This window comes from Phoxinus phoxinus (genome assembly GCF_949152265.1).
Source record: "Phoxinus phoxinus genome assembly, chromosome: 13".
In the NCBI taxonomy this organism is placed as follows: domain Eukaryota; kingdom Metazoa; phylum Chordata; class Actinopteri; order Cypriniformes; family Leuciscidae; genus Phoxinus; species Phoxinus phoxinus.
In genome coordinates, this window is record NC_136888.1 from 23,137,997 (window position 1) to 23,162,414 (window position 24,418).

General features: G+C 37.3%; 1 protein-coding gene across 5 annotated transcripts; it reads left to right on the top strand.

Annotated features, from left to right (window-relative positions):
* Positions 1-44: 44 nt before the first annotated feature.
* tmem30b (transmembrane protein 30B) lies at positions 45-4,996 on the top strand. Of its 5 annotated transcripts, XM_079632052.1 has the most exons (9): positions 128-242; positions 378-454; positions 1,251-1,437; positions 1,751-1,858; positions 1,945-2,052; positions 2,171-2,261; positions 2,353-2,496; positions 2,607-2,813; positions 4,243-4,996. In XM_079632052.1, the coding sequence occupies exons 3-9, from the start codon at positions 1,252-1,254 to the stop codon at positions 4,422-4,424; spliced, it is 1,026 nt and encodes a 341-aa protein (XP_079488178.1). In that variant the 5' UTR covers positions 128-242; positions 378-454; position 1,251; the 3' UTR covers positions 4,425-4,996. The 5 variants fall into 5 exon arrangements, with proteins under 5 accessions (XP_079488174.1, XP_079488176.1, XP_079488178.1 ...); XM_079632048.1 differs by lacking the exon at positions 378-454 and having other exon boundaries at positions 45-218; XM_079632050.1 differs by lacking the exon at positions 378-454 and having other exon boundaries at positions 107-242.
* The last annotated feature ends 19,422 nt before the right edge of the window (positions 4,997-24,418 follow it).

The window sequence follows — 24,418 nt, forward strand, 5'->3', positions numbered from 1 at the left end:
CTGATTCTGATCCTGATCATAACAATCCACCACCACCAGTGACCAGACTGAAGTTGGAAAGGGATAATGTATGCGACGTAAAAAAAAGAAAGAAATCGACGTATGCGCTTTGTGGGGAGGACGAGCCATGTGTGTGACGTATATTATGGGAGGAGCATACGCAAAGCGGAAAAGCTGATCCAGGTGCGGCCGTGCGGCGAGCGGGACAGGTCAAACAGGTAGTGCTACTGGACTGTGTGAAGGTGTGTCTTCTGTTTGTCGATGTAAAGTTCTGCGCGATTTTTTTTAAAGCGGACAACTAAAATAGGCCAAACTGACTGCGCGGATCTGTTCCTAAAGGTTAGTTTTAACCTGTTTATTAAGTTTTCTGCTCTCAGATTGAGTGATTACTGATGAGATTCATGAAGCAAGGTTTCGTTTTACTGCGACGTCACCCATTGTTGTTGTAGTGCTGGTGAGGTGATTCTCACTAACATTTCTTTGACTTCATGTTATACAACATTTTGATCAGTTTTCTATGATTAAGTTTGCCATTAACTTATAGTAAATATATTTATAAGGATCCAATAATAATAATGACATTAAAGCCAAATTTATTAGTGATATTGACCAAAACAATATGTGACTTGCACATTCAACCAACCAACTAACAATTGGTTGTTTCTTACTATGGCCACTGTGGACTTAAATGTGATGGTTGCTCTTTTATTAAATCGTTTAATTATTGTGTGTGTGTTCATCACACATCACATGCGTAATTGTATCTATATGCTCTTAATTATTGTTTGGTGGGGTGGAAATGATGCCACAACTGAGAGGTATTTTTTAAATAAATGTATATGAATCATTTCTACACAATACATATTGAATTAGTTTATAATAGTAGATGGTTTATATTAATTGGTGGATTTTCATATTTTTAAGACTCAAGATTTTAAAATGAAAAATTAAAATCTATTGGCTACTTAAGTATTTTGTAACGTCCTTAATGATGAATGTTTCAAATGCAGTTTTAAATGTAACTTTTATAAAACAAAAAGATTAAAGTTAAAATCTAACTATAAAATAAATTCCCAACGCCCGGTATATAAAAGTTCCCAAAGATGAAGAAACAACCCTTTTCTGATGTATTATTTGTTGCATTGAACTCCGATATGTTTTCCATTGATAAAACAATAACACTCTTTTTAAAGCCCAATGTCATTTAGATACACACAGTAAGCTTGTCCTTCCTTTTCTTAAAACATCAGGATGAAGAACGAGGGAGAGACGACTGAACGGCCTGACAACACCGCATTCACACAGCAACGGCTCCCGGCATGGCAGCCCATACTCTCCGCTGGCATTATCATTCCTGGCTTTCTACTCATTGGCTTGGCCTTCATAGGCATCGGAGTTGGCCTCTTTCTTACTTCACAGACCATACAAGTGCTAGAGGTACGCGTTTACTGCAGGACAACAACAGGAGCCAGTTCACTGGGTGGATGACATGGCATTTTACTGTAGAGTTTGTTTAGCCTCTTAAGTAGTTTAACATTTGTACTGAGGTCAGTATTCGCTTGTTTGTTAAAGGATAGACAACACTATGTAAACAATCAAGTCTGTTTTAGAGTTATCAAACCCTTGGCTCCTACATTACACTGCCTAGTTGTTTAGTTAGTTTGGAGGTGTTATATCACACCAGGGTGTTTTGTGCAAGGTGAGAGATGTTAATTAAAGATTAATGCTCTGTTTTCTCACCATGTCACAGAGGGATTACACGGGCATTGCTAAGGATTCACCCTGTTTCAGCTGTACGATCCCAAACACCCCAAACTGCACTTGTGAAATCACATTTGCCCTCAGTGAATTGTTTAAGGTAAAGTCTTTGAGCTTGACTCTCTTTTAAAGCCTGATGTTTCTCTCTCAATGCTGACTGACTGATAATGTCTGTGGTTCTTACAGGGCCCCATCTTCTTTTACTATGGCCTGTCTAATTACTACCAGAACTTCAGGAAATATGGTGTGTCAAAAGACTACAATCAGCTTACTGGCGATACACAATACTTCAAGGTTTGTGTCTGGCCAGAGCGATCTTTTAATATATATATATATATATATATAATTTTAATATTTCTTTCCATGTAATGGATCATACGTTCCTTGTTTTTATTTTCATCTGACTTTCCAGAGTCCAGACAATTTCTGCTTTCCATTTGACTATGACTCCAAAAAGAACCCCATTGTCCCATGCGGCGCTATTGCAAATAGCATGTTCAATGGTATAATTTCTGTTTGGTAGATTCATTTTATGTATACTTGGTTCTGGGATGGATTACTAAAATATTTTTTTGTTTGTTTGTTTCTGCAAAGACACATTTGAGCTCTACCAAATAATCAATGGTACGAAGAAGCAGGTGCCATTAGATGGTAAAGGAATCTCCTGGTGGACCGATTACAACCTCAAGTACAGGAACCCTGTGCTTGTGGATGGCTCTTTTGCAAAGGCTTTCAATGGTAATTAGCCTTAAATTTAGCATTATAATGCTAAAGTCACTATCCCCAGATTTGATTTGAGACTTGGAATATAACCTAAATGCTTTATCTTTATTAATGCTGATTAACAGGTACAGTGAAGCCCATAAACTGGCCCAAGCCAGCATATGAGCTGGACCTCACAGACCAGAACAACAATGGCTTCCTGAACCAGGACTTCCTTGTGTGGATGAGGAGATCAGCACTTCCTGATTTCAGGAAGCTGTACCGGCGAATCACAGAGGGGGACTATAGCGGGGGGCTCCCTGCTGGGAACTACTCACTGACAGTCCATTACAGTATCCTTCATCTTCAAGTCAAAATCATTTAAGACATTTATTGGGAATTAATAGTAGGATTATCATATTTTATTCATTCATTCCATGTTCTTAATTTTGTAGGATTTCATCTAAGCCACTTCTTGGCTACCGTCAGAAAGTCTTCAGATATTTGTAGGCTCAAGACCGCATGGCTTATGGCTTCAGACCTGTACGCAGATGTCTTTTGACAGTGTTTGCCTGTGATCCAGGCAAACAGGTTTTACAGGTTGGGTGTGGCTTTTAGTTGATCTAGAGCAGAATGTAGAAGAAACAGGGGTTTTTCTTTTGAATATGCATGACGTGCCTACGCAAATCAATGAAAAGGCATGACAGTCAAAAGAGCAGCTGCGATTTGTCTTAAAGGTGCATTTTTGCAAATTCCCTCCTTTACATTTTCTGTAAAGCAGCATAACAAGCATAACAAGCATAAAAAAATCTGCAAGGGAATGAGACCGGAAGCCTCACACATTCAAGTTACAAATGGCCGTTCCCACTCTTACGTTACAAATAATGTGGGTATACAATTTTGACACATAAGGAAATTAATTTAACTATTAAAAAATATGTTTATGTACACTACCGGTCAAATATTTGGGGTCGGTAAGATAAAAAAAACTGTTCTCTTATGCTCACCAAGGCATTTATTTGATCAAAAATACAGTAAGGAATATTTTGAAATATTAGTGCAATTTGAAGTAAATGTTTACTATTTTAAAATGTAGGCTAATCTATTCTTGTGATGGGAAAGCTGAATTTCCAGCAGCCATTACGCCAGTCTTCAGTGCCACACGGTCCTTCAGAATGTTGATTTGGTGCTCAAGAAACATTTAATATTACAATGTTGAAGACAGTTGTTCTGCATAATATTTTTAGGGATGCCATGATACTTTTTTTTTTTTTTTTTAAGATTCCTTTATTAGTAGAAAGTTCAAAAGAACAGCATTTATTTGAAACAGAAATCTTTTGCAACGTTCTAAATGTCATCATCGTTACTTTTGATAAATTTAATGTGTTCTTGCTGAATTTTACTGACCTTAAACTTAGTGTACGGTAGTGTACATTCACATGAGATTAAGACTCGCTCTAATAAAAGTACATATACATGGAGCTGGTCTTCTAATTTTTGGTCACGTGACCAGCTGATAGAGTATAGAAATATAGTCTATAGAAATAGAGTATTTCTACAATGGTATCAGTGATTAAAAACATCCTTTTACTTGAGGTGTCAGTATGCGTCCAAAAATGACTGGCTGCGTAGCATGATTACAACATTACTTATTGCACCTTTAAGGCAAAGTTTTTAGAAACGCTTGTTATCTGAGTAAGCTTTACTGTCTTTTTAACTGCCATAGAAGTGCTCATGTGCAGCATGAATGAACTGTTTGTTCCTTAACCACATCATTTCCAGACTACCCAGTAATGAGTTTTGATGGAAAAAAGAAGGTGGTCTTCAGCAATGTGTCTTGGATGGGAGGGAAGAACGACTTCTTGGGCATTGCTTATTTAGTGGTTGGCTCCTTGTGTGTGGTTATGTCAGTGGTTATGCTTATTGTTTATGCCAAATTCAAATTCTCAGATGATGATGTGTAGGGATGCATTCCAAAAAACAAACAAACACACGAAAGGAAAGAAATAAGTGGCTCATTAAGATGGAACCAAATTTTGAAAAACATGAAAAATCAAGTTCTATGTAATAATTTTGCATTCACTTGCTAAAATGTTTTAACTTCAGGTCATTTATGTATTTCTTTTTAATCCGGAATAGTTTATTTATTAAATAAACTTTGATAACAGGATATGCTTTTAGACTTTAGGACAAACTCAATTATGCTACTGGTCAAAGAGCAAAAATCTTCAATCAATGTGACGTACACTAGAATCTGAAGATCAAATTGGTTATCCGGTGTCATTATTCAGGGACTGTTACAGGTTTTTAGTCTACTTAGACTGTCTCAGGTATAAAAGATGAATTAGCTATTTAAATCTCTTGATAACACAAGAAATGTTTAACCTTTATATATTATAGACAGAGATGGGTGCCATGTCTACCTTTCAAATGCAGGTTTAGTTTAATATATTGGAAATTAAAATTGATTGTGACTTGTATATTTTCTGTAATAAACTTTATATGCTGTTTTATAACATTAAAGTTTACAAAAGTATTTTATTGCTGTCTTCTAAAATTTAGCCATACCATCAGCACAGGTTTCGCTAGTGAGCTATGACCGTAAAATATTTTATTTCCAACCAAGGGAAGCCTTCTGCTTTTACATTGCCATTTGTACTGGACAAGTTAAATGAAAGTGAAGGGTGAATCTTGACTGACTCACAGTGTCTTTGTTTGCATGCATCGGTGATCTTGATCCCTGTTAGTGAAAGAGATTTCATTTGGGAGCAGTATTCTGTGCAGAGTTTATCTCTAATTCTGTACAATGGTTCAGTGTTTTGTGAAGTTAAAAGCGTTTGAGAAGTGAGGATAAAGCTTCAGTTTGATCTCACTCATAATGAAATCCTTTTATCAAACTGTTATATTTCAAACTTTTCACTATTGTCTTGATCTGATTTTTAAATGGTCTCTATACTCTATAGGCCTATATGTAGAATTCAGAAACCTGTGTTATTAGCGACACTGGTGGGCGTTAAGTAAACTGCAGACAGGAATGTATCAGCTCAAGTACGTACATACGGAAGCACTGAACCGCAAAGTAAAAAAACAAATCTTTTTCTAGAATTTTTTTTCTAGCATTTCCAGATTAAAGTCGAAATATTTCGTGAATAAAGTTATTTTATATTTTGATTATAAATTTGTTTGAGACTATATAGACGAAGTATATTGACTGTGAGACTAGTTTGAATGAATCCGTTTTCTCTGCATGGCACAGCATTAATAATTTCAACGTAGACTCTCGGGAGCGCGCAAAAACGTCTTAAACCGGTCGTACACTCCTAGTTTCGTTGCTTAGCAGCAGTTAGATTCCAGAGCATTGTGGAGCATTTTCCTGTTCTAATCGGCGGACCATCGCAAATAGGGCCCGGGATTACTTTTAACAAGTAAATTTTAACATTACCGTACTTTTGGTTGTATTTTGTGAATATTACCAGATAATTGAGAAGGAGCAAGGATCTTTGATATTACTGTACTGAAATCGTAGCCAGCTAACGTTAGCTAGGCTATGTTTACTGCACCACTCGGCATGGAGAGGTGGGGTAAAGTAATAATTACAAGAGCTTCTCGGTTATCAGATACAAGCATTCAACAGCCCTGCAGTATTGTGATATCAGGAAGCAATGTAATAACGTTAACGTTAAGTTACCTGTGTAATACACACATGACGGCGTCGGCGATGCGCAAATCGAGTGTGTGTGTGTGTGTGTGAGAGAGAGAGAGAGAGAGAGAGAGTGTGTGTGTGTGTGTGTGTGTGTGTGTCACAAATCATTATTGTTTCTTCAACTTATTAAAATATCTTACTTTACTGCAACTCTGTTTCTGCTTCTTTATCATATTTATAGTGGGTGATTCATAAAATACCGGTACCGTATATCCTACATCACATATTATGATTTTGGACGTCTGGTCACTTTATATCTTATATCAGAATATTATATTACTGTTAAGCCTACTATGAATATTAAAATATGCCGAACCATGTGTCCTGTATCATAGCTACATGAATGACATTTTCAGAAAAAAACCCCGCGTGAAAATCAGTTGGTTCTTCAGTGAGTTATGATTAATTAAATGCGCTGACAGCTCATTGCACCTGCCATACAGATTACACTGAGTGGAGCGGGTGACCGGTTTAAGATGGCGGCCCCACGGCTCGACCGCGCTAATAGGCAGTAGCGGTCGATAGGGCGTCTATCTATATGATATCTATGGTCTTTACGGTTATATCTAGCAGAAGCAGAGATGACGCGGAGCTGTTGTGCTGTAAACTAACCTAAATGCATAGGGTATGTCATGTTTTTATGATTCGCAAACTTAGTTGGACAATTTCATACTAGTCAACTAACTAACTTTTTACATAATGTTATATTAATATGCAAATGAAACACAAGCAAACAGATTCAACTCTGAAATTGCAGTTTATTATTGAGTCAACAAGAATTTACAAACAATGCGAAATCTACGTTAATTACAATGTTCTTTTACAGAACTCGGCATAACATATAGCGGTCTTGCCTCTTGGATGCGCGCGCATCCGGTATTGTTTGACAAGAAACCTGTGTATGGGTGGATGCTGCACATTGGTTGTGGTTGAGGAGGAGATTCCACCCTTCTATGTAAAGCGCTTTGAGTGTCCAGAAAAGCGCTATATAAATGTAATGAATTATTATTATTATTATTATTATTTTAAAAACTCTTTTTGCCGGGAAAATAGGGCATCTAGTCTCTATATAATATCTATGGTAAAGACTGTTGCTTTCTGCCTCTTAGATGCGCGCGCATCTACGTGATGACGTTGCACAGAAACCCGTGTATATAGACAGTAGCCTATGCATCCACCTGGATGATGCGACGGCAGCCATATTGCGCCAGAACGCCCACCACACACCAGCTTACTGGTGGAGAGGAGACAGTGATGAAGCCAATTAGTATATATATATGAGGATGATTAGGAGGCCATGATGGACAGAGCCCACTGGGCAAATTTGGCCAGGATGCCGGGGTTACACCCCTACTCTTTCGAAAGACATCCTGGGATTTTTAATGACCACAGAGAGTCAGGACCTCGGTTTAACGTCTCATCCGAAGGACGGTAAGTATAGTGTCCCCGTCACTATACTGGGGCATTAGGACCCACACAGACCACAGGGTGAGCGCCCCCTGCTGGCCACACTAACACCTCTTCCAGCAGCAACCTGGTTTTCTCAGGAGGTCTCCCATCCAAGTACTAACCAGGCTTAGCCCCACTTAGCTTCGGTGGGAAACCAGTCTTGGGCTACAGGGTGATATGGCTGCTAATAAAATAAATAAATAAAATAAAAATCAGTCTAGGCTTTCGACAACCTAAGTCGGGGAAGCTATACGCTCTTAAAGAAAGCGATTAATAGCTACATGATAATATAGTTCAAAATATATGACATAGGCCTACAGGCCCTTTAATTTAATTTGAATCCTATGAAACCTTATTTTTAAACATGCTGCCTGCTGTCCGCACGTTTGGTAAGTAAAGATGACAGTTATATGATTTGTTTGTTTTTTTAAATGTAAAAAAAATAATTTATCCTCACCAAGGCTGTAGCCGATTTGTTTGATCAAAAATACAGTAAAAACAGCAATATTGTGACATAGGCTACTATTACTTTTAACACTAGGCTATAGCCATACTATTAATGTAGTAGGCCTACTATTAGGTTACTTTTATGTCATTAATTTAAAATGACTGTTTTCTATTTTAAAGTGTAATTTATTCTGTGCTGACAGAATTTCAGCATCATTACTCCAGTCTTCAGTGCCACATGATCCTTCAGAAATCATTTTAATATGCTGGTTTGGTGCTCAAGAAACATTTATTATTATCATTGTTGAAAACTATCTAGGCAAGTTGCTGCTTAATGTTTTTGTGGAAACTGGTACACCTTTTCAGAATTATTTGATGAATATAAAGTTCAAAATAACAGCATTTATTTTTAATAGAAATATTTTGTAACATTAGCCTAATGTCTTTTACTGTCACTTTTGATTCATTAAATGTATTCTTATTGAATTTTTTATTTATTTACAAAATTCTTTTGAACGGTATTGTTATACAAGTATAAAAGATTTTGATTTAAACAACATCTGCCAATGATAAAGAAGCACGTGGGGTGATGAACATCAGGAATGATATTCGTAACACTGCTGTATGTGCACTAGGTGGCGTGGTTGGGTCAATGTTTGCATTAGTACTCCTGCAGCAACTCTCTTTCTCTTTTTGTAAACTTGTAGCTGTTGTAGGCCTATAAATATCTACTGTGTAATTAACCATTTTACGTTCCAAGATGGCTCTATTATTATATAGTAAAGCTCTGCTCAAATCCCTTTGTTTCAGTTTTTAGTCTCATTAGAAGGATAAAAGCCTCACCTTCGCTCGGTTGTTATATATTTGAGGTGCACCGGGATGTTTTGAGCGTGAGAGCATGTACTGGCGGCTCTCTCGCCGATGACTCTGTGCCGTCTTGGCCTGGCTGCTATCACTGTTTTGTATTATTAGCCTGTGATATGGGTGCCTTCATTTCCTGTTCTTTCAGATGGCGAAGCAGGCCTGATATTGGAAAAGCTGAGAGAAGCGAGTGAAAAAAAAACAACAACAACAAGGCCAGAGGTGCATCTCTTTCTCTCACTTTCATTTTCTCTCTCTCTCTTCCTAATATAGGCATTGCATTATAAGTGCAAGTGATGATGGTTTTTGTGTGGGTGATTTTTCTCTGAAGAGCGAGTTTATGAACAGAATAGGTAGTTATTATTATCCTACTGGTTCCGCCCTTCTGGAAAGCTTAACATAGGCTATATATTGTCAAGTAATTTCATTTTTCAGACCCCGACCAATAATGCAAAGGATTTTGTTATTATTGATATCATAAGTGTTGCTATAACAACAAATCCTCTACATAATGACCAGTTTCATGATCATAACAAGCACGAAAGGTTTTTATTTCGGAGCGGTGTGATCCTAAAGAGCCATTAGAACTGGACAACCTAAATGAAAGTGAAGGGTCAAATCTTTACTGACTCGCCAAGACTTCATTAGCACACTACGGCGGTATTGATGTCAGTGGAGGAAATTTTAGACTAGTCCTCACAGTGATTCAGTCCTGCACTGTTTGAAAAGTGTTGATAAACATCAATTCAAACGAATTCAAGCTTTCGAATGCTCTCGCACATCCTGCTGTGACAATACCCTTATTTAAATGAGTGCACTTCACTCAAGCTTTAATAATAGATTGATTCCACATTATCTAGCAATTAGGAGCCGTGTTATGGTTTCTGAAGTGATGGGAAGCCTTCGCTAGTTTTTAGAGAGGGTTTTTAGTGCGGATTCAGCATCACAGAATGCCAAACAGTTACACAGCCTACGTGACTGCAGGCATTTATTCAAAAAAGACATGAGCAGATGAATCCAGTAACGGTCTGGGTGTCTGTCTGGAACCCATGAGGTCGCATCCATCAGTTTCTCACAGATAACAGCTTGCTCGTTGACAAATAGGAGACAAACAATACTGAAGATGTGTGTATTAAAGGATAGGACTATGTCAGAAACTGCAAAAACAATAAAAAAAAGTATTTGTTTACCAATACAGATATCCATACATCCATAAAACTAGACATGTTTGCCTGAGAAGCAAAACTGACCAATACACCTTTGCAGTTTTTTTTGTTTGTTTTAAGCATAAATATCTCTAGCCTACATTTTTTATTAAATGTAACCTATCCTTCAAATATTTCCAGTAAGATTTATTTTTGTTTTAAAGAAATTAATACTTTTATTCAGGAAGGACACATTAACTAGTTCAAAAGTGACGTTAAATACTTTTGTTGTGTGTTTTTACATCATAATTTCCATAACAATATTAAGCAGCACATCCGTTTTTTTATTTATTTTTATAATTGGTAATAATAAGGAATGTTTCTTGAGCACCAAAACAGCATATTAAAAGGATTTCCGAAGCACAAATAGCCGGTTATAAATTGTAATAATATTTCACAATATTGTTGTTTGTTTATTTTTGGTCAAATAAATGCAGCCTTGGTGAGCATAAGAAACTTCTTTAAAAAAAAATCACTGATCCCAAACTTTTGAACTGTATGAATGCTTAAAACAAGAAAAGGTCATATACATTGCCTTTCCGTTTGAACTAAGGTTTGAGTTTGATAAAAGATTTGCATAGCATGCATATATAATGTAATTATAAAGCAAAAATGTGGAGTAAATAAATAAGAGCTCAATTTATTCATGAATTGGATTAGATATTGTGTGCATTCCAGTTACCATTGATTAATTTGCATATTCAATGCTGATAGCTTTAAAATGACAAACAGCATTACAGTGAAATTACAGAAATGATAAATATCCTGAAATACACGTAATACCCTGACGTATTTAAAGATTCCCTTTAAATGGCTTTCCATTAACACGAAATGAAACTTCTGATAACTGTAACCCTGCAGCTGAGTTTTGCAAGTGATCAATCTCTTGATATTAATTAGAAAAAGATTCCCACAAAAGTGAATGCTGGTCCACACTCCCTCTGGCCACCTTCATTTGGGAAAGAATTCAGTGTTGGGCTGCACAGCCTTCACTTTGGGAGAACCATTATCATAAAACTGTAAGACGTTATGAATGCCAAAGAAATATTACAAACTGCGAACAGAAGATTCTTAATTTTAACGCATCATCTCTATAACAAAGTGGCCAAATTTATAATGTACACGTGTGAACTTGATCTGGGGAAGAGGTGTGACAGAAGGAATGAAAGACATGGATAATGGGAGAGTGATAAGACATTTCAGGCAGTAGGAAAGAGAGTCTTGACCTTAGGCGATCACATTTAGCAGGTCTAGATACAGTCTTAAATTTGCATTAACATTCACAGTTTGTATCATCTCTCTACATTGTCTCTCTCATTAAACCCTGATTTGCCTCTAATTGGAAGTAAATGGCTGGCAGTTCACTGCTAATCACTGTAATTGTGGTCTCATTTTGTGTGCTTGATAACTAGCCTGCTCTGACTTCATCAGCCACCCAAGAGCAGAGTTTGAGGTATATTTAGCCAGTCGACCGTGTGTTTTTTTAAATTAATATTGATTTAAAGTAGGGCACCATTCTTATGTTTTACAACACTCAGCTCAGATAGTTTCAGAATGCCCCTACATTCAATTATTTGAATTGGTTTGTATGTTGAGTTGCTTGATTTGCATTTGTTATTTTTTCCCAGCAAGTGAATCTGTAAACCTACACAATAGATTTGAGGAAGTGCCTGGCTGTTCTGCTCTGTGTGACAGTAATGAGAATTGGCATCTTTATTTTGGATCTTGTGAGAACCCAACGGTTACCCCTCATTGCATGACTGAGGGACACAAAAGTTCTAAAATAAGGGACTGATCGTTGTGTTTGACTGTCTCTTTGCTTTCCGTTTCTTTCATGTCAGATGTAGCCACAGAGATGGGCTGAATCTATGCAAAACAGGGTGTTAGTTTTGAGTCTGCATGGATAAATTTAGCTTATTGTGTCACCTCACTGTCTCCGATATAGACATAAATTTGCTGGCTGAGTTTGGGATTCAGGCCATTGTGGTTTCTAGGTTGCCTTGTGACTTTGTCTGTTTTTATGGCAGTCCTCCAGAGATTTTGTGCTGTTTTTATGCACTTATCAAATCTGTAAGAAAAATAGATTTAGTATGAACCCATTACATTTGGTGGTTTCATGATGCACTCTGCTTTAGATTCACTTGTGTACTGATGATTGTGTGCATCATGTAAGTGTCAATTGACCCTTCGCAGGGAGCTTGATTGACAGGTGATCTGACCAATCATACTTCGCCATCCGCCATTTTGTCCGACAAAGCAGTCAGGAGAGTTACTAGATTAACATGGGAGGATTTGAACTTGAAAACCGGAGTGTACTGATGCTTTTCCGCGGTTAAAACAACATTCCTTCTTATGTTCATTCATGTTTATTTGATGCAAAATTAAAGGAGAACTCCGGCGCAAAATGAACCTTTGGTCTAATTACACATTGTTACCTAGTCAACTGTTATCTGAGATTTGTTTTCATGATTATCGAATGTAAATAGTTTTATCTCTAAAAACAGTTTAGCCTATAACGCTAGTATAACGCTAGTATATAGAACTTTGTCATTGTCCAGACAGTTTAATAAGAAGATATTTTATACATACAGTCAACTTCGCGAATACAGGCAGAAGCCCTCTTTGAAAAACAGTCACTACCAGTCGATCTACGAACGCCGATCCAAGTGTGCTGAACTGTGTAGAATCTAATATTGGCCGTTGTTTCCGGAAGGATATGTACACGTATGTACACGTAGCCTACTGTTCGCGCTCACCTTATCACGACTTATAGCTCGTTCACATCTCACCAGCGCACTTGGATCGGCGTTCGTAGATCGACTGGTAGAGACTGTTTTTCTAGAACAGTCTAGAAGGAAGAGATGATCGATTCACGAGAAGCTTTAACTGAGGCTCTACAGCGACCTTTCAGACACATTAAAGAGCCACAAAACGGTATTTATTGTTTAAATTTCTTTTTAAAAAAATGACCAAATTTGAAAGGTGAGACTTTGTTTAATATGTTTAATATCAAAAGTAGCCTAACGAAAAGTAACCTGGTCTGTCCTGTCTGTCGGCGTGTTGTCAGTGTCCTCTCTGCTCCGTGATGTGTTTTTCACTGCGTGAGAACATGGTATGCAGCGTAGCTTGTCGGACATAGCGACATATTAAAATATATGAGAATATGAGAGCAGCGTAGCTTGTCGGACATAGCGACAGTAACTAAGGGGGGCGGATCTTTTCGAACAGTCAATTAGGCCACCAAATAATTGCCACCAAGAGCTGTAATGTGCTTTTGCATTCTCACAATCCTTTGTAATTAAGTTATTTAAAAATATGAAAATAAAATCTAAAAATGTAAATGAAAAGTACTAATATTTATATACTTAATTCAACATGAATCAGAAGTTGTGATAGTCTTTTCTTCCCTATTGTGATGGATACCTAAGTGAAAGGCTTCTCAGACAAGAAAAAATGTAGGGCGGGACTTGATTGGATGCTTGTGGTTTGCTATTGCTGTGATCTCATGTGAGTGACAGGTCATATCGCGCCAGTAAACACGTCATCAGAGAAGAGATGTCGCTGCAAAAGGGGTGTGAATTTAAAAAAGAAAAATGATGAGCACAGATAAAACATATAATTGTCATAGGTGGGTTGCAGAAACAAAGATCAATTTATCTAAATGCAGAATTTTTATTAACAGAACTCAAAAAGACAAAGACTAGCACAGCGTAACAATAACGGACAACTGAACTGAACAAAACACAGAGCTCAAATGAATCAATTAACGAAATTATCTTCAAGAGTGACAGATAATAAAGCAAAAAAACATGGAAAACTAAACATACCAAACCCACCCATAAATAAAACCAGAATACCCATAGCAATAATAATTGCCGGAATATTCCATTAAAAAAACAGATTTGACCATTGTGGATTCATGGTGACTTTAATATATCAATATAAGTGAATATAATTAAATATTGAATAATATACATTTAATTAAATGAATTATTATGTATATTTCACAGTAATTAAATTTGTTTTTATTATTATTAAGAACATATTTCAATTAAGTGATATGAGCCTTGATAATAAGCTATGAATTCAGAAGTTTAAACAGATATTTTTTTGGTCAGAGGCGTTTGAAGTAAATGCAGCATAGGAAATATAACGTTTAGTTGTTACAAAGTGGTTCGTTTTATGATTTTTTGTTTTTTTTGTTTTACTTTTTCAGACCCGGAAATTACTGCAGTTCAGAGCAGTGATCATTCTGGACAGATGGCTTTGCTTCTGGAGTTTAAAATTGTTTCATATTTGTCAACTTTGGCCATTCCTCCCAAGGTTTCTTTCTAAGACTTTTTCTCGCAATGTCCTTGTGCTTGGTCACCGGGGAGTTGACATCCTAAGCCGCTTTGTGGAAATCTCCATTGTTGAAAGCCAATTTACAAGTTGAAATCTTTAATTAGAACTTAGAAATGGCATTTCTGTGCCAATACAATGTCTATATATGTGCGTTTATCTCTCTTTCACACTGCTTTTAATCTACTACGTGACTGATATTTATCTCCCGCTCTGACGCTGCCTTTCTTTTTCTATAGCGTCCCTCAATAAGTGCGTTTTGATAACATCGGTAATGACTTTGGGGTCTACAAGTCTTTTTCTGAACACCTACAGGGAGGACTGTGTAGAAATTGGCCAAAGGTTTTCATTGTCTGAATATTTTATATTTATTTTACAGAGGTTACTTTTGCAAAAGCTCAGGTGTTTTGAAGGCGGTCTCCGGATTTTCTTCTAGGTTTTTAGGATGATGCTTTTCAAACAGAGCACACATGCATAGACTTATAATATGTCAGAGCTTTATCAAAATGGGAAGATTTTCTGTGAATATTGATGGTGCAATCCTCACAAAGCTACTATATTGCTTCAGAATATTAATGATTTCATGGTGTTCATGGTCTTTTTTTGTCCTTTGGTTCATGACAACCGTGGGCACAATTAATTGCATTTGTATAAAAATAACAGCATATGGGTTTGGAATTACATGCCAGTGAGTCAAATGGTGACAAACTTAAAGGTGAACTATTCCAAGATTTTTCTTTCTTATGTGATGCAACAACTTTGAATAGATCTTCCAACATTTTGCAACTTTCAGCCTATAAGTGTAGTTTTATATTTATGTGTCGGTGTTTGATGGTGTGCAACATGGAAAAAGGTGAACTATTCCAAGTCTCTCTTATTCTGCCCTCCTTTCTAGGAGAATATTAGCAGGTCTCATTTGAGATTTTTCTTTCTTATGTGATGCAACAACTTTGAATAGATCTTCCCACATTTTGCAACTTTCAGCCTAATAAGTGTAGTTTTATATTTATGTGTCGGTGTTTGATGGTGTGCAACATGGAAAAGCTTAACGGGGAAAGTACTGTGCCACACTGCCACATCCATTCAGTGCTGAGCAGATGACACTGCCCTTCACACACTCTGTCTTCCTCTGCCCATCAACCCTGAGGCTGTTTCAATCTCAAACAATCCCTTTGGACTGACAGAGCAGTTGGCATGTTGTTGCATTGTGGAGACTGACTGGAGAGCTATAGGGAGTGACAGCAAAGAGAGAAATGCTGTGACATCACACAAAAAGTGTGATACTGTGACACCACATCAATTGGATTTCAAGGGAATGTTGTGTTGAAGGGATTAGTGCGCCCGAAAATTAAGCCTGTCATCATTTATTCACCTACATGACTTTCTTTCAAGGAAATTGAGTAAAGTGATGGGTTCTATGAAATTGCAATGAATGGGGACTGGAGTTTTCAAGCTTCAAAAAGGAGCAAAAATATACTGGTGTGCGGCCATACACTGATTACATTTCTTGCCCTGTCGTTTGGTTTTTATTTCTATAAAACAGCCAATTCATTTGGACAACAGACCCTACATAAACATATGACTATTTGGAATATTTGTTGACAATAACACATTGACATGATTGGTTAGTTTGTGATGTCAGAAACAGTGATTTTAAGACTTTGGTTCACTGCAGTTTTAAGGAGAAAATAGCCTACTCAGCAATGGAATTTATGAATTTGCACATGGTTTGTCTTAAAGCATATTAAAAATACCATGCTGCATAAACATAAACAACATTTAAAAGCTTGATTCTCACCACAGGCGGACGCCTCTTATGCTCACCAAGACTGCATTTATTTGATCGGAAATAAAAAAAAGCTGAATTTTCAGCCGCCATTACTCTTCAGAGATCATTCTAATATGCTGATTTTCTGCTCAAGGAAACACTTCTTCTTATCAGTTGTGCTGCATAATAAGTTTGTAGAAACCATGATATATTTTTTAGGATTCTTTGATGAATAGAAAGTTCAAAAGAGTAGAATTTACAAAACGGAAATCTTTTGTAAAAGTATAAGTGTCTTTGCTGTCACTTTTGATCAATGTAATGAATCCTTGGTGAATAAATGTATTAATCATTAAACTGTAGAGTACATTTGAGTTTATGTCCTAAGCAGCTATACAGTGACAACAGAGTTTTGTCAGTTCATTAGCTTCTATTTCAGTGATGTCAAGCTGAGTAGCCCGCTGTAAAATCTCATTCATCCAAAATCCTGCTAACTGTACATTAAACATCCAATACATTCTGTTTGGCTGTTACTACGTTTACATTTGCTTCAATTCAGTTCAATTAAAGTCTGCTAAGCCAATAGTCTTTAAATGCCACACAAGTGCTTTAGTCTGACTGAAATCATGTTAGTCCAACATTTTATGTTGTGCACAAGGTGTATTTCATTTATCAAATATTCAATTATGCATTGCGTTGTGTATTTAGGCAGAGAGCTGAAACTTGACAATGCCACAATCTTCTGCAGCTTGATCATAGCTGTGCTTGTAAATGAACTTTAGGTCATGCAGGAGTTTCGCAGTTATTGTGCTCAGACAAATTGCTTGTCACTAGAAGCCTATCACACCTGGTTAGGACAAAGAGTAACATTCATATTCTTGTACCCAAGATCCTCTGTGGCACGTCCCTGCTGACCAGTAGACATAGTTAAGGAGGCCACAGCTACCTTGGGTAAGGCATGAAAGAATGCTAAGCGGTGTGTGTTACATTTCCACAGCCCCTGAGGCTTCGACCTGAGTCTATTAATACTGTTTTCACACACATGTAGAGCATGATAAACTCTCAGCAGTCTGTGTAACCCCTGACTGTGGTGCGAAAGCTGTGAGCGGACTGCTGGACAGCTGTATTTCCTCCATGCTGACAGCAGTGTCACAGAGGTCAGGCTTTCCCTCATTCTGATTAAGGGCTTGGGTCTGCCAGGAGCTCATCATGTCTTTTATCAGCGTTATGACAGCTCCTCTACTTTACTGGGTAAGAACTGTCAGGCATCAATCCCTTGGCCTCCCAAATAGGTATGTGTGCGTGTGTGTCTTTACTCTACTAGGACATCTTTATTCACCTTTCACAGTGAAGACCTGAAAGAGAGAAAAAACACAGTTGTAGAATTGTATTGTGCTCAGTTTGAGCTTAGAAGAGAAAATATTATAGCTTTTTCCTGAGAAACAGGAAAAAGCACACAGTTGCGCAGGCCTGTTATCACAGCAGGGATAAGTAACTCTATATGCAAATAATAAAATACAATTACATAACCATGTGTAGAAAAGCTAAAATAAATAGGCGTATTTTACCACAACATTGGAATAATTTATTCTGATTGGTCAGTCGCTGTGTTTGCAAAGTGTTTTGTATGGCCGCCGAAAACATTACATTTAGAATTCACTTGACATTTACCAATCAAACACTCTAGCAATAAAGAATGTCAATTACACTTTTGCTGGTGTTTAAACATATATGAAATTGCCCCTTTTTTAACTGCCAGTGATTTTCCGGAATCTGTGAGTGCGTTCACACACATCCTGTAAAGATCCTGTAAAGACACGTGACGTGTAATGTACGCTTAAAAAAAAATGTTGCGGTACAACAGCGGAAGTGTTTGCATTGCTTTGAACAGCATGGCAGCTGATCAGGCACTTAAGCATCGCGTACCGTTCCACAAAGCTGTAGAACGATCTCAGCTTCACCGTGGATAGTAAGGAGCTCCCTGGTCTCTGCTTCATTTCAGTTTGTAGATATTTTTTCGTTCTTTCATTGTTGATGACGGACACAAACTTTCTTCTAAGAGCAACAGAGTCGCACGATAACTACGTCATCGCGATGGCACGTGCGTCATCACTACGACACACCCATTACGGCATTGGTCCTGGCTTTTGTTCACACAGGGCGCGTTCCAGGACTGATCCCGGCAATGTTACTAGGTCCCCATCCCGGCATCGATCCCGGCATCAATTCCGGGACGTGTTTTCGTTCACACAGAAGGCACTCTAGCAATTTTACGGCAATTTCCCGGGATCAACGCGCTGTGTGAAAGGGGCTATAGTAATTTTTCACACATGGGCTGATAGGCAGTAGCACATCTCCATAGTCTGTACGTCTGCCACCAGGACCCTAAAGTTAGGCACGTCGTGACCTTCCAGGTCGCAGATTTGGGTTGCTGGGCGCCAGCCTGTCCCCAACAACAAGTCAGTCAATCTCCAATAATGCCAGTTGTTCCTTAACCTGTAACCAAGAAGACTAACACACACACCGACACATAGCTTCTTCAAGGTTGGATTCGGTTGGGCTCTAACGATAAGCAGGAGAGACTTCCCAAAACATCTAGATAACATGTTCGTTCTCTCAATGAGAGGACACTAAGAAATTGTCACTTAAACTATTGGTTCCAATGACCCTTATATGTTTTAACACGTTGAAGACCTTTCTCAAACAAAACGAGTGCATATTTAATTTCTGAAAGCCGGGCTAGGAATTTCTAAATTAATTTCTAAATTCATGCTAGGAATTTAGCAAGCACTGTTGCTGTATTCCTAGCATGGGCTACACTGACAGTTATTTAATTAATACATACATTAGAGAATATCAGTTCAGTTTCAGTAATCACACTGGTAACTTCTATAACAGAGTAAAATCTCATAAGAGTCATTAAACTTGTGATATTTAGAAGGAAAAATATTGATTAATACCTTGATTATAATCACTCATTTAGATATACATTGAAGCAGCAGTGGATTCCCGAATCCACCCCTTCAAGTGTATATTAAAACATTTCAATGTTTGATTATGGTTATGATTATGGTATTAAATTTGGATTTAATACAGGTGGCAATTCTTTGCCCTCAAATATGGGACCATTTCATATTATACGGGATGGTTGTCAGGCTTATGTGTGCGTGTTGGTGGTCTTCTATATCTCCAGGTTGTTTTGATCATAGTTGGAGTGGAAATAGTAGAAGGGATTTCTCTCCGTTTCGTCTCCACTGTGAAGTTCTCTACTCTTTGTGTCCAGATAAACTTCACACACTATAGAGTGCTGAACACCAACCCTCTCCTTCCTCTGATCTGTGTAATGGCCCATCTCCTTATCCCACTGTCATTTGAGTTTCCATTTACACTTTCTCGGTCTCTCCCCTTCATCTCCGCTTTCAGTCTGTCCTGCTGTCGCATTGTCCATCTCTCCTTTTCTCTTTCCTGTTTTTTCAATCCCTTTCTCCAATTCTCCATTCCTTTCTGTCTCTCTTCTGTCATTTTGAGTTCCATCACATGTTCATTGGCTCTTGGCCGATAGAGCTCTCGGGCTCTGAGATTAAGTGGCTGTCTGGCCTAATCTGAGTTGTGCAGCAAGCTATGAAGTTCAGGTTGAAGCAATGGCCAGCCTTTTGAAGGAGATAAGAGGCAGACAGAAGATTGGAAGTGTGGAGTGTGGTATTTGACCTATAAACAGAAATGATAACCAGCCAGGAGTCCAGGACACAAAAATATCTGGAGTCCCTTCCAGGGTATCTGCAAATTTTTTAAAGTCAAATTTAAGGCTTTTTAAGACTTTTTTAAGACCTGAAGAAATAAAAATTAATACCGTACATTAGGGGTTTGCAATATTAACAAAAATATATCTCGATATTTTCAAAGTTTTGTTGATAATAATCAGATGATATTTCACTGATTTTGTACTGGTACCATGGCTGGTTTAGGCCTGTTGTTGACAGCAGGACTCACAAAGATATTCATATTTAACATATTCTATCTATGCAGTGGTCAGTTCACAGTAGTGACTGAAATAAAAAAAATATTAAGGGGCAATATTTGCCACCTTAAATTGATTTCCAGGGGCATTTTCACCTAAATATGGAAATTATTTCTAAACGTATTTAGAGGTATGCATCACCTTTTATGTCAAATTCTAACATTCAAATTAAATTCTATTAGAATAAGACCGTACCACTGTCAAATTAAATAATTAAATTAAAAACCATCCTTGCAGTGCAGAGGTGACACAGAAGCGGCATCCGAACTGGCATTACTATATTTACACTTAATTTGCAATTGCATAAATAAAGCTATTCAATATTTAAATATGAAATATTTTATAATTTTAACATTTTAATTAAAGGGTAGCCTACTTTAAATATGCAACTAAACCCGCCAGTAGGTGGCAGTAAGTCACTGTCTTAATAAGCGAGTTGTTGGAGTCATATTCAACCGATTTGTTCAAACGGCCGATTCATTCATTGAATCAAATGATTCGTTCAAAACGCGGATTTCAGTTTTTTAAAAAGAATCGCTGTCTGTTGGACTACAGTTTCATTATAAAATTCTCGTCGGCGAAATAAAGGGGGAAACAAACAATATTGACAATATAAAAAGTAACACACAATGTTAACTTTATTGTTAATTTAACTGTTGTATAAAATAAATAGCACATTTGCAATTGAGCACAGGAAAACGGCACTCTTGCTCGTGATATTCTAATATAACAACATAATATAATAAGACAAAAACTAATTTGGGGACATACCTATAACTGCACTGACACATCACGCAGTGAAAGCAAGCATGAGAGACAAATACGATGTCAGCTCGAACTTGCGGTGCCTCGTACGTAACGTTATATCATCATAGTTCATAGACAATCCTAAGCACAAAGAATGAACTTACTATTGAACTGACATTTACTCGTTCTCTTATCCTCTCCTCTCGCGTGCAGGAGACAGACGCAGGCTAATACGCTGCCGTAAATGACGCGAATCGTCATGTGAACAAGCAAATCCACAAAGATAGAATAATAAAAAATAATACGTACGCTAATTAGATAGTTTTCATTTGGAAAGCATTTAGATACGTCGCCAAAGTGTAATCTAAAATTTAAGACCTTTCATAGGTAAAAATAAGACTTTTCATAAGTAAAAATAAGACTTTAAGACTTTTTAAGGCCTTAAATTTTAAATATCGAATTTAAGACTTTTTAATACTTTTTAAGGATCCGCGGGGACCCTGCCTTCATGGGCGTGATTCAGTATGAATGCTGCAACATTTTGAGTATACACACTACCTCTATTTCAAATCCTATACTGGCAAGTAACTGGATAAAGGTAGCAATGCCATTAACTTTGCTTAGCTGGTTTAACCTGGGGCCTATACCATGAAGCCGGTTTAGGTGGCTAGCCAGCTATGTTTCAGTTTAGTTTGCGCTAACCATGGGTTTCAGGCACCATGAAAGTGGTTTGGCTTTTAGCAGTGTTCATCGCCATAGTAACTTATGCTCCACGGCTAACCTGTGGACAGTTTAAAGGAATAGATATATAAAGGTAGTATAAAATATGCCATAGAATCAACAGATTAAGCTATAAAATGACTACATTTGAGCTTAAAAGTTAAATTCTCTCAATACCTTTATAAACTATCTTCACAATTTTTACTTGCACTGATATAGCAATTTTTCTTTTAGTTGTCCTCTTTCATAGACAGCTATTTTCTTAATGCTGTGTAATTTTTTTTAATTCTTAATATTTTTAAATCTCGTAATATTCTGCAGAAGAAAGAAGTGAATCGCGCTGGTTCTCTTGCGAGAAATGAATGGCAGTTTTCAATCTTTATCAGCATGTGATTGGCTGTTCGCTACTGATGTCACACCTAAACTCAAGATCAAAGCCTGAGTTGACAGAGGAAGTGGATGATCAGCATCATGGCACCAACAAAGCCGGGTTGGATTGGTTTGGTTTTGTCAACTCAAAGCTAATCCTGTAACCCAGAGTTTGTTCAACTACCATCATGGTACTGGTCCCTGGTCTCTTGGACTGACCATCTAAAAAGTGCCAGCCAACAGACCAGGTTGTAAGAACTAGGAGATCATAGGTTCCAAACAATATTTTTTTCCAGCAGGGTATTTACAAAATATTTTAATGTGTAGTTAAATTCTACTGATCAAATGCTGTTTAATGCTTTCACCTTAATAAGCTGGCTACTTTTTAGTACCTTTTAGTGTAGCTTGAATGGTGCTTTGACAATTCAGAGCCACCGAATCACGAATACGAAAAAACGCATACGAAAATTTCGGACTCAGTGTGCAATGGCCCCTTAAGTCTTACAGTTCTTTTCAACAGAGTCAGGCATTAGCTCTTTTCTAAGCTAACAACTGACTCGGTACTTGATCATAGTCATACTGCCCCAAACAAACAACATTTCAATCATTATAAAGTTGTCTTGCACAAGTTTATTCAAGTGTGCTATTATTTTGATAGTGCTTTTTGTTATTGATTGATTAGCCTATTACATTAACCCCCCAATAGTCTTATACACTTACATTGATATACATATATATATATATATATAGGATATGTTCCTAATTCTGAGTATCTGATTGTTCGTTAAGGCTAGTCCACTGGTAATGAATTTCAATTTACTTCAAATCTGCTTTACTCTTTTCCCCGCCATTGACTGAATTTTCCGGCTATTCATGTTTTCACTGTCATACGTTAGGGGGTGCTATCTTCTGAAACCGTACAGAATCTCTGGATCAAAACACAGGTAAAGAAGTAGCAGAAACAAGTGATAGTAGATCAGAATAATTAATTAGTATACTTAAAGTTCAAAAATTATATATAAATAGTAAACTATACAATATCTTCACTTAAAAAATACAAGTAGTTGCAGTATAAAACAACTTAACGTAGCACATTTTTGGTTTATAAAAAAGTACTAAAGTATTTGACTTGTACACTATCAGTATACTTATAGTATATAGTATACTACAGTTCACTTGTAGTATAGTTGCAGTACTGTTACACAAAGTATATTTAAAAGTATACTTTCATACTTTACAAAAAATAAAGAGCACAAATATTTTTAGTAAGGATGTTTTATACTGCAGATTTTCAGTACTGAATATCGACTTGTGTTGATGCCTATGAGATGCTGCTTTATATGGATGCTTACTGTTTATAACAGCCTTCAGGTGGCGGTTGTGAACAGAGCCTCTTTCTCTCCTGCAGGGTGCTTTGACAGACGCATCCTTAACACTTTTCCCTAAATGTGAAGCGAATGAGAGGTAGATGAATATTTAGCCTGCATGAAGGTTGTTTACCAACTCTGAGGCTTGTAACCAATTAATGATGAATTGTTGCACTCAGACGCCATTAGGGAGGCTTGAGGAAAAGAAAAGTTGAGAATACTTTAAGCAGAAATAGGAGAAACAACTTCTGCTAGTCCTGAAAACTAAAGCTTGACTCTACGTAGACTTTCTCAAGCTCTGCAATCATTATTCAGGAGAATCCCCAAAGTGTTTTGTACATGAAACACTGGCCTTTATGCTAGGATTCTACAGATTTGGCTGTGGTTGAACATGAGCTTAGTGCATAAATCCTTTCTGTCTCTCTCTGGACCTTCAGGTTGAATCCTGCTGGAGTGATGAAGTGTTGTTGTTTTACAGACTGCCAGACTGCACTGATTTTGAGAGGGGTGAACAGCAGTAAATGAGCAGGAAAAGGAAAGTGTAGCAGTAACAAACAAGTCTCTTCTTCGCTCTAATTAATCCCATCATGCTTTATAGCAGAATTCAGAATTCCATGGCAATTATGCTGATGGAATCAGGAAGAGTGTGTTTTTTTTCATGGTGAGGATGAGTCAAGTGTGTGCGTTTCCCCTTCTCCACACGCTCATCTCTGACGCCATAATGGCGTTTGTATCTTCAGCACGCCTCATTTCCTGTTTGTGCAGGTGAGCGATAACACACACATGTAGAAAAGTAGGGTAAAGCTTCTGTAATTTCCTCTTATGCCAGCAGGTCTCCACTGGGGAGATGTGTTTAACATGTTCACTCTCTCTTTCTTTCAGCAGCTCCTGTCACCACATATTTAACATGCTCACTCTAGTTTGGAAAAATTGCACTCTCTTTGCCCTTAACAAACAAGATGTGAA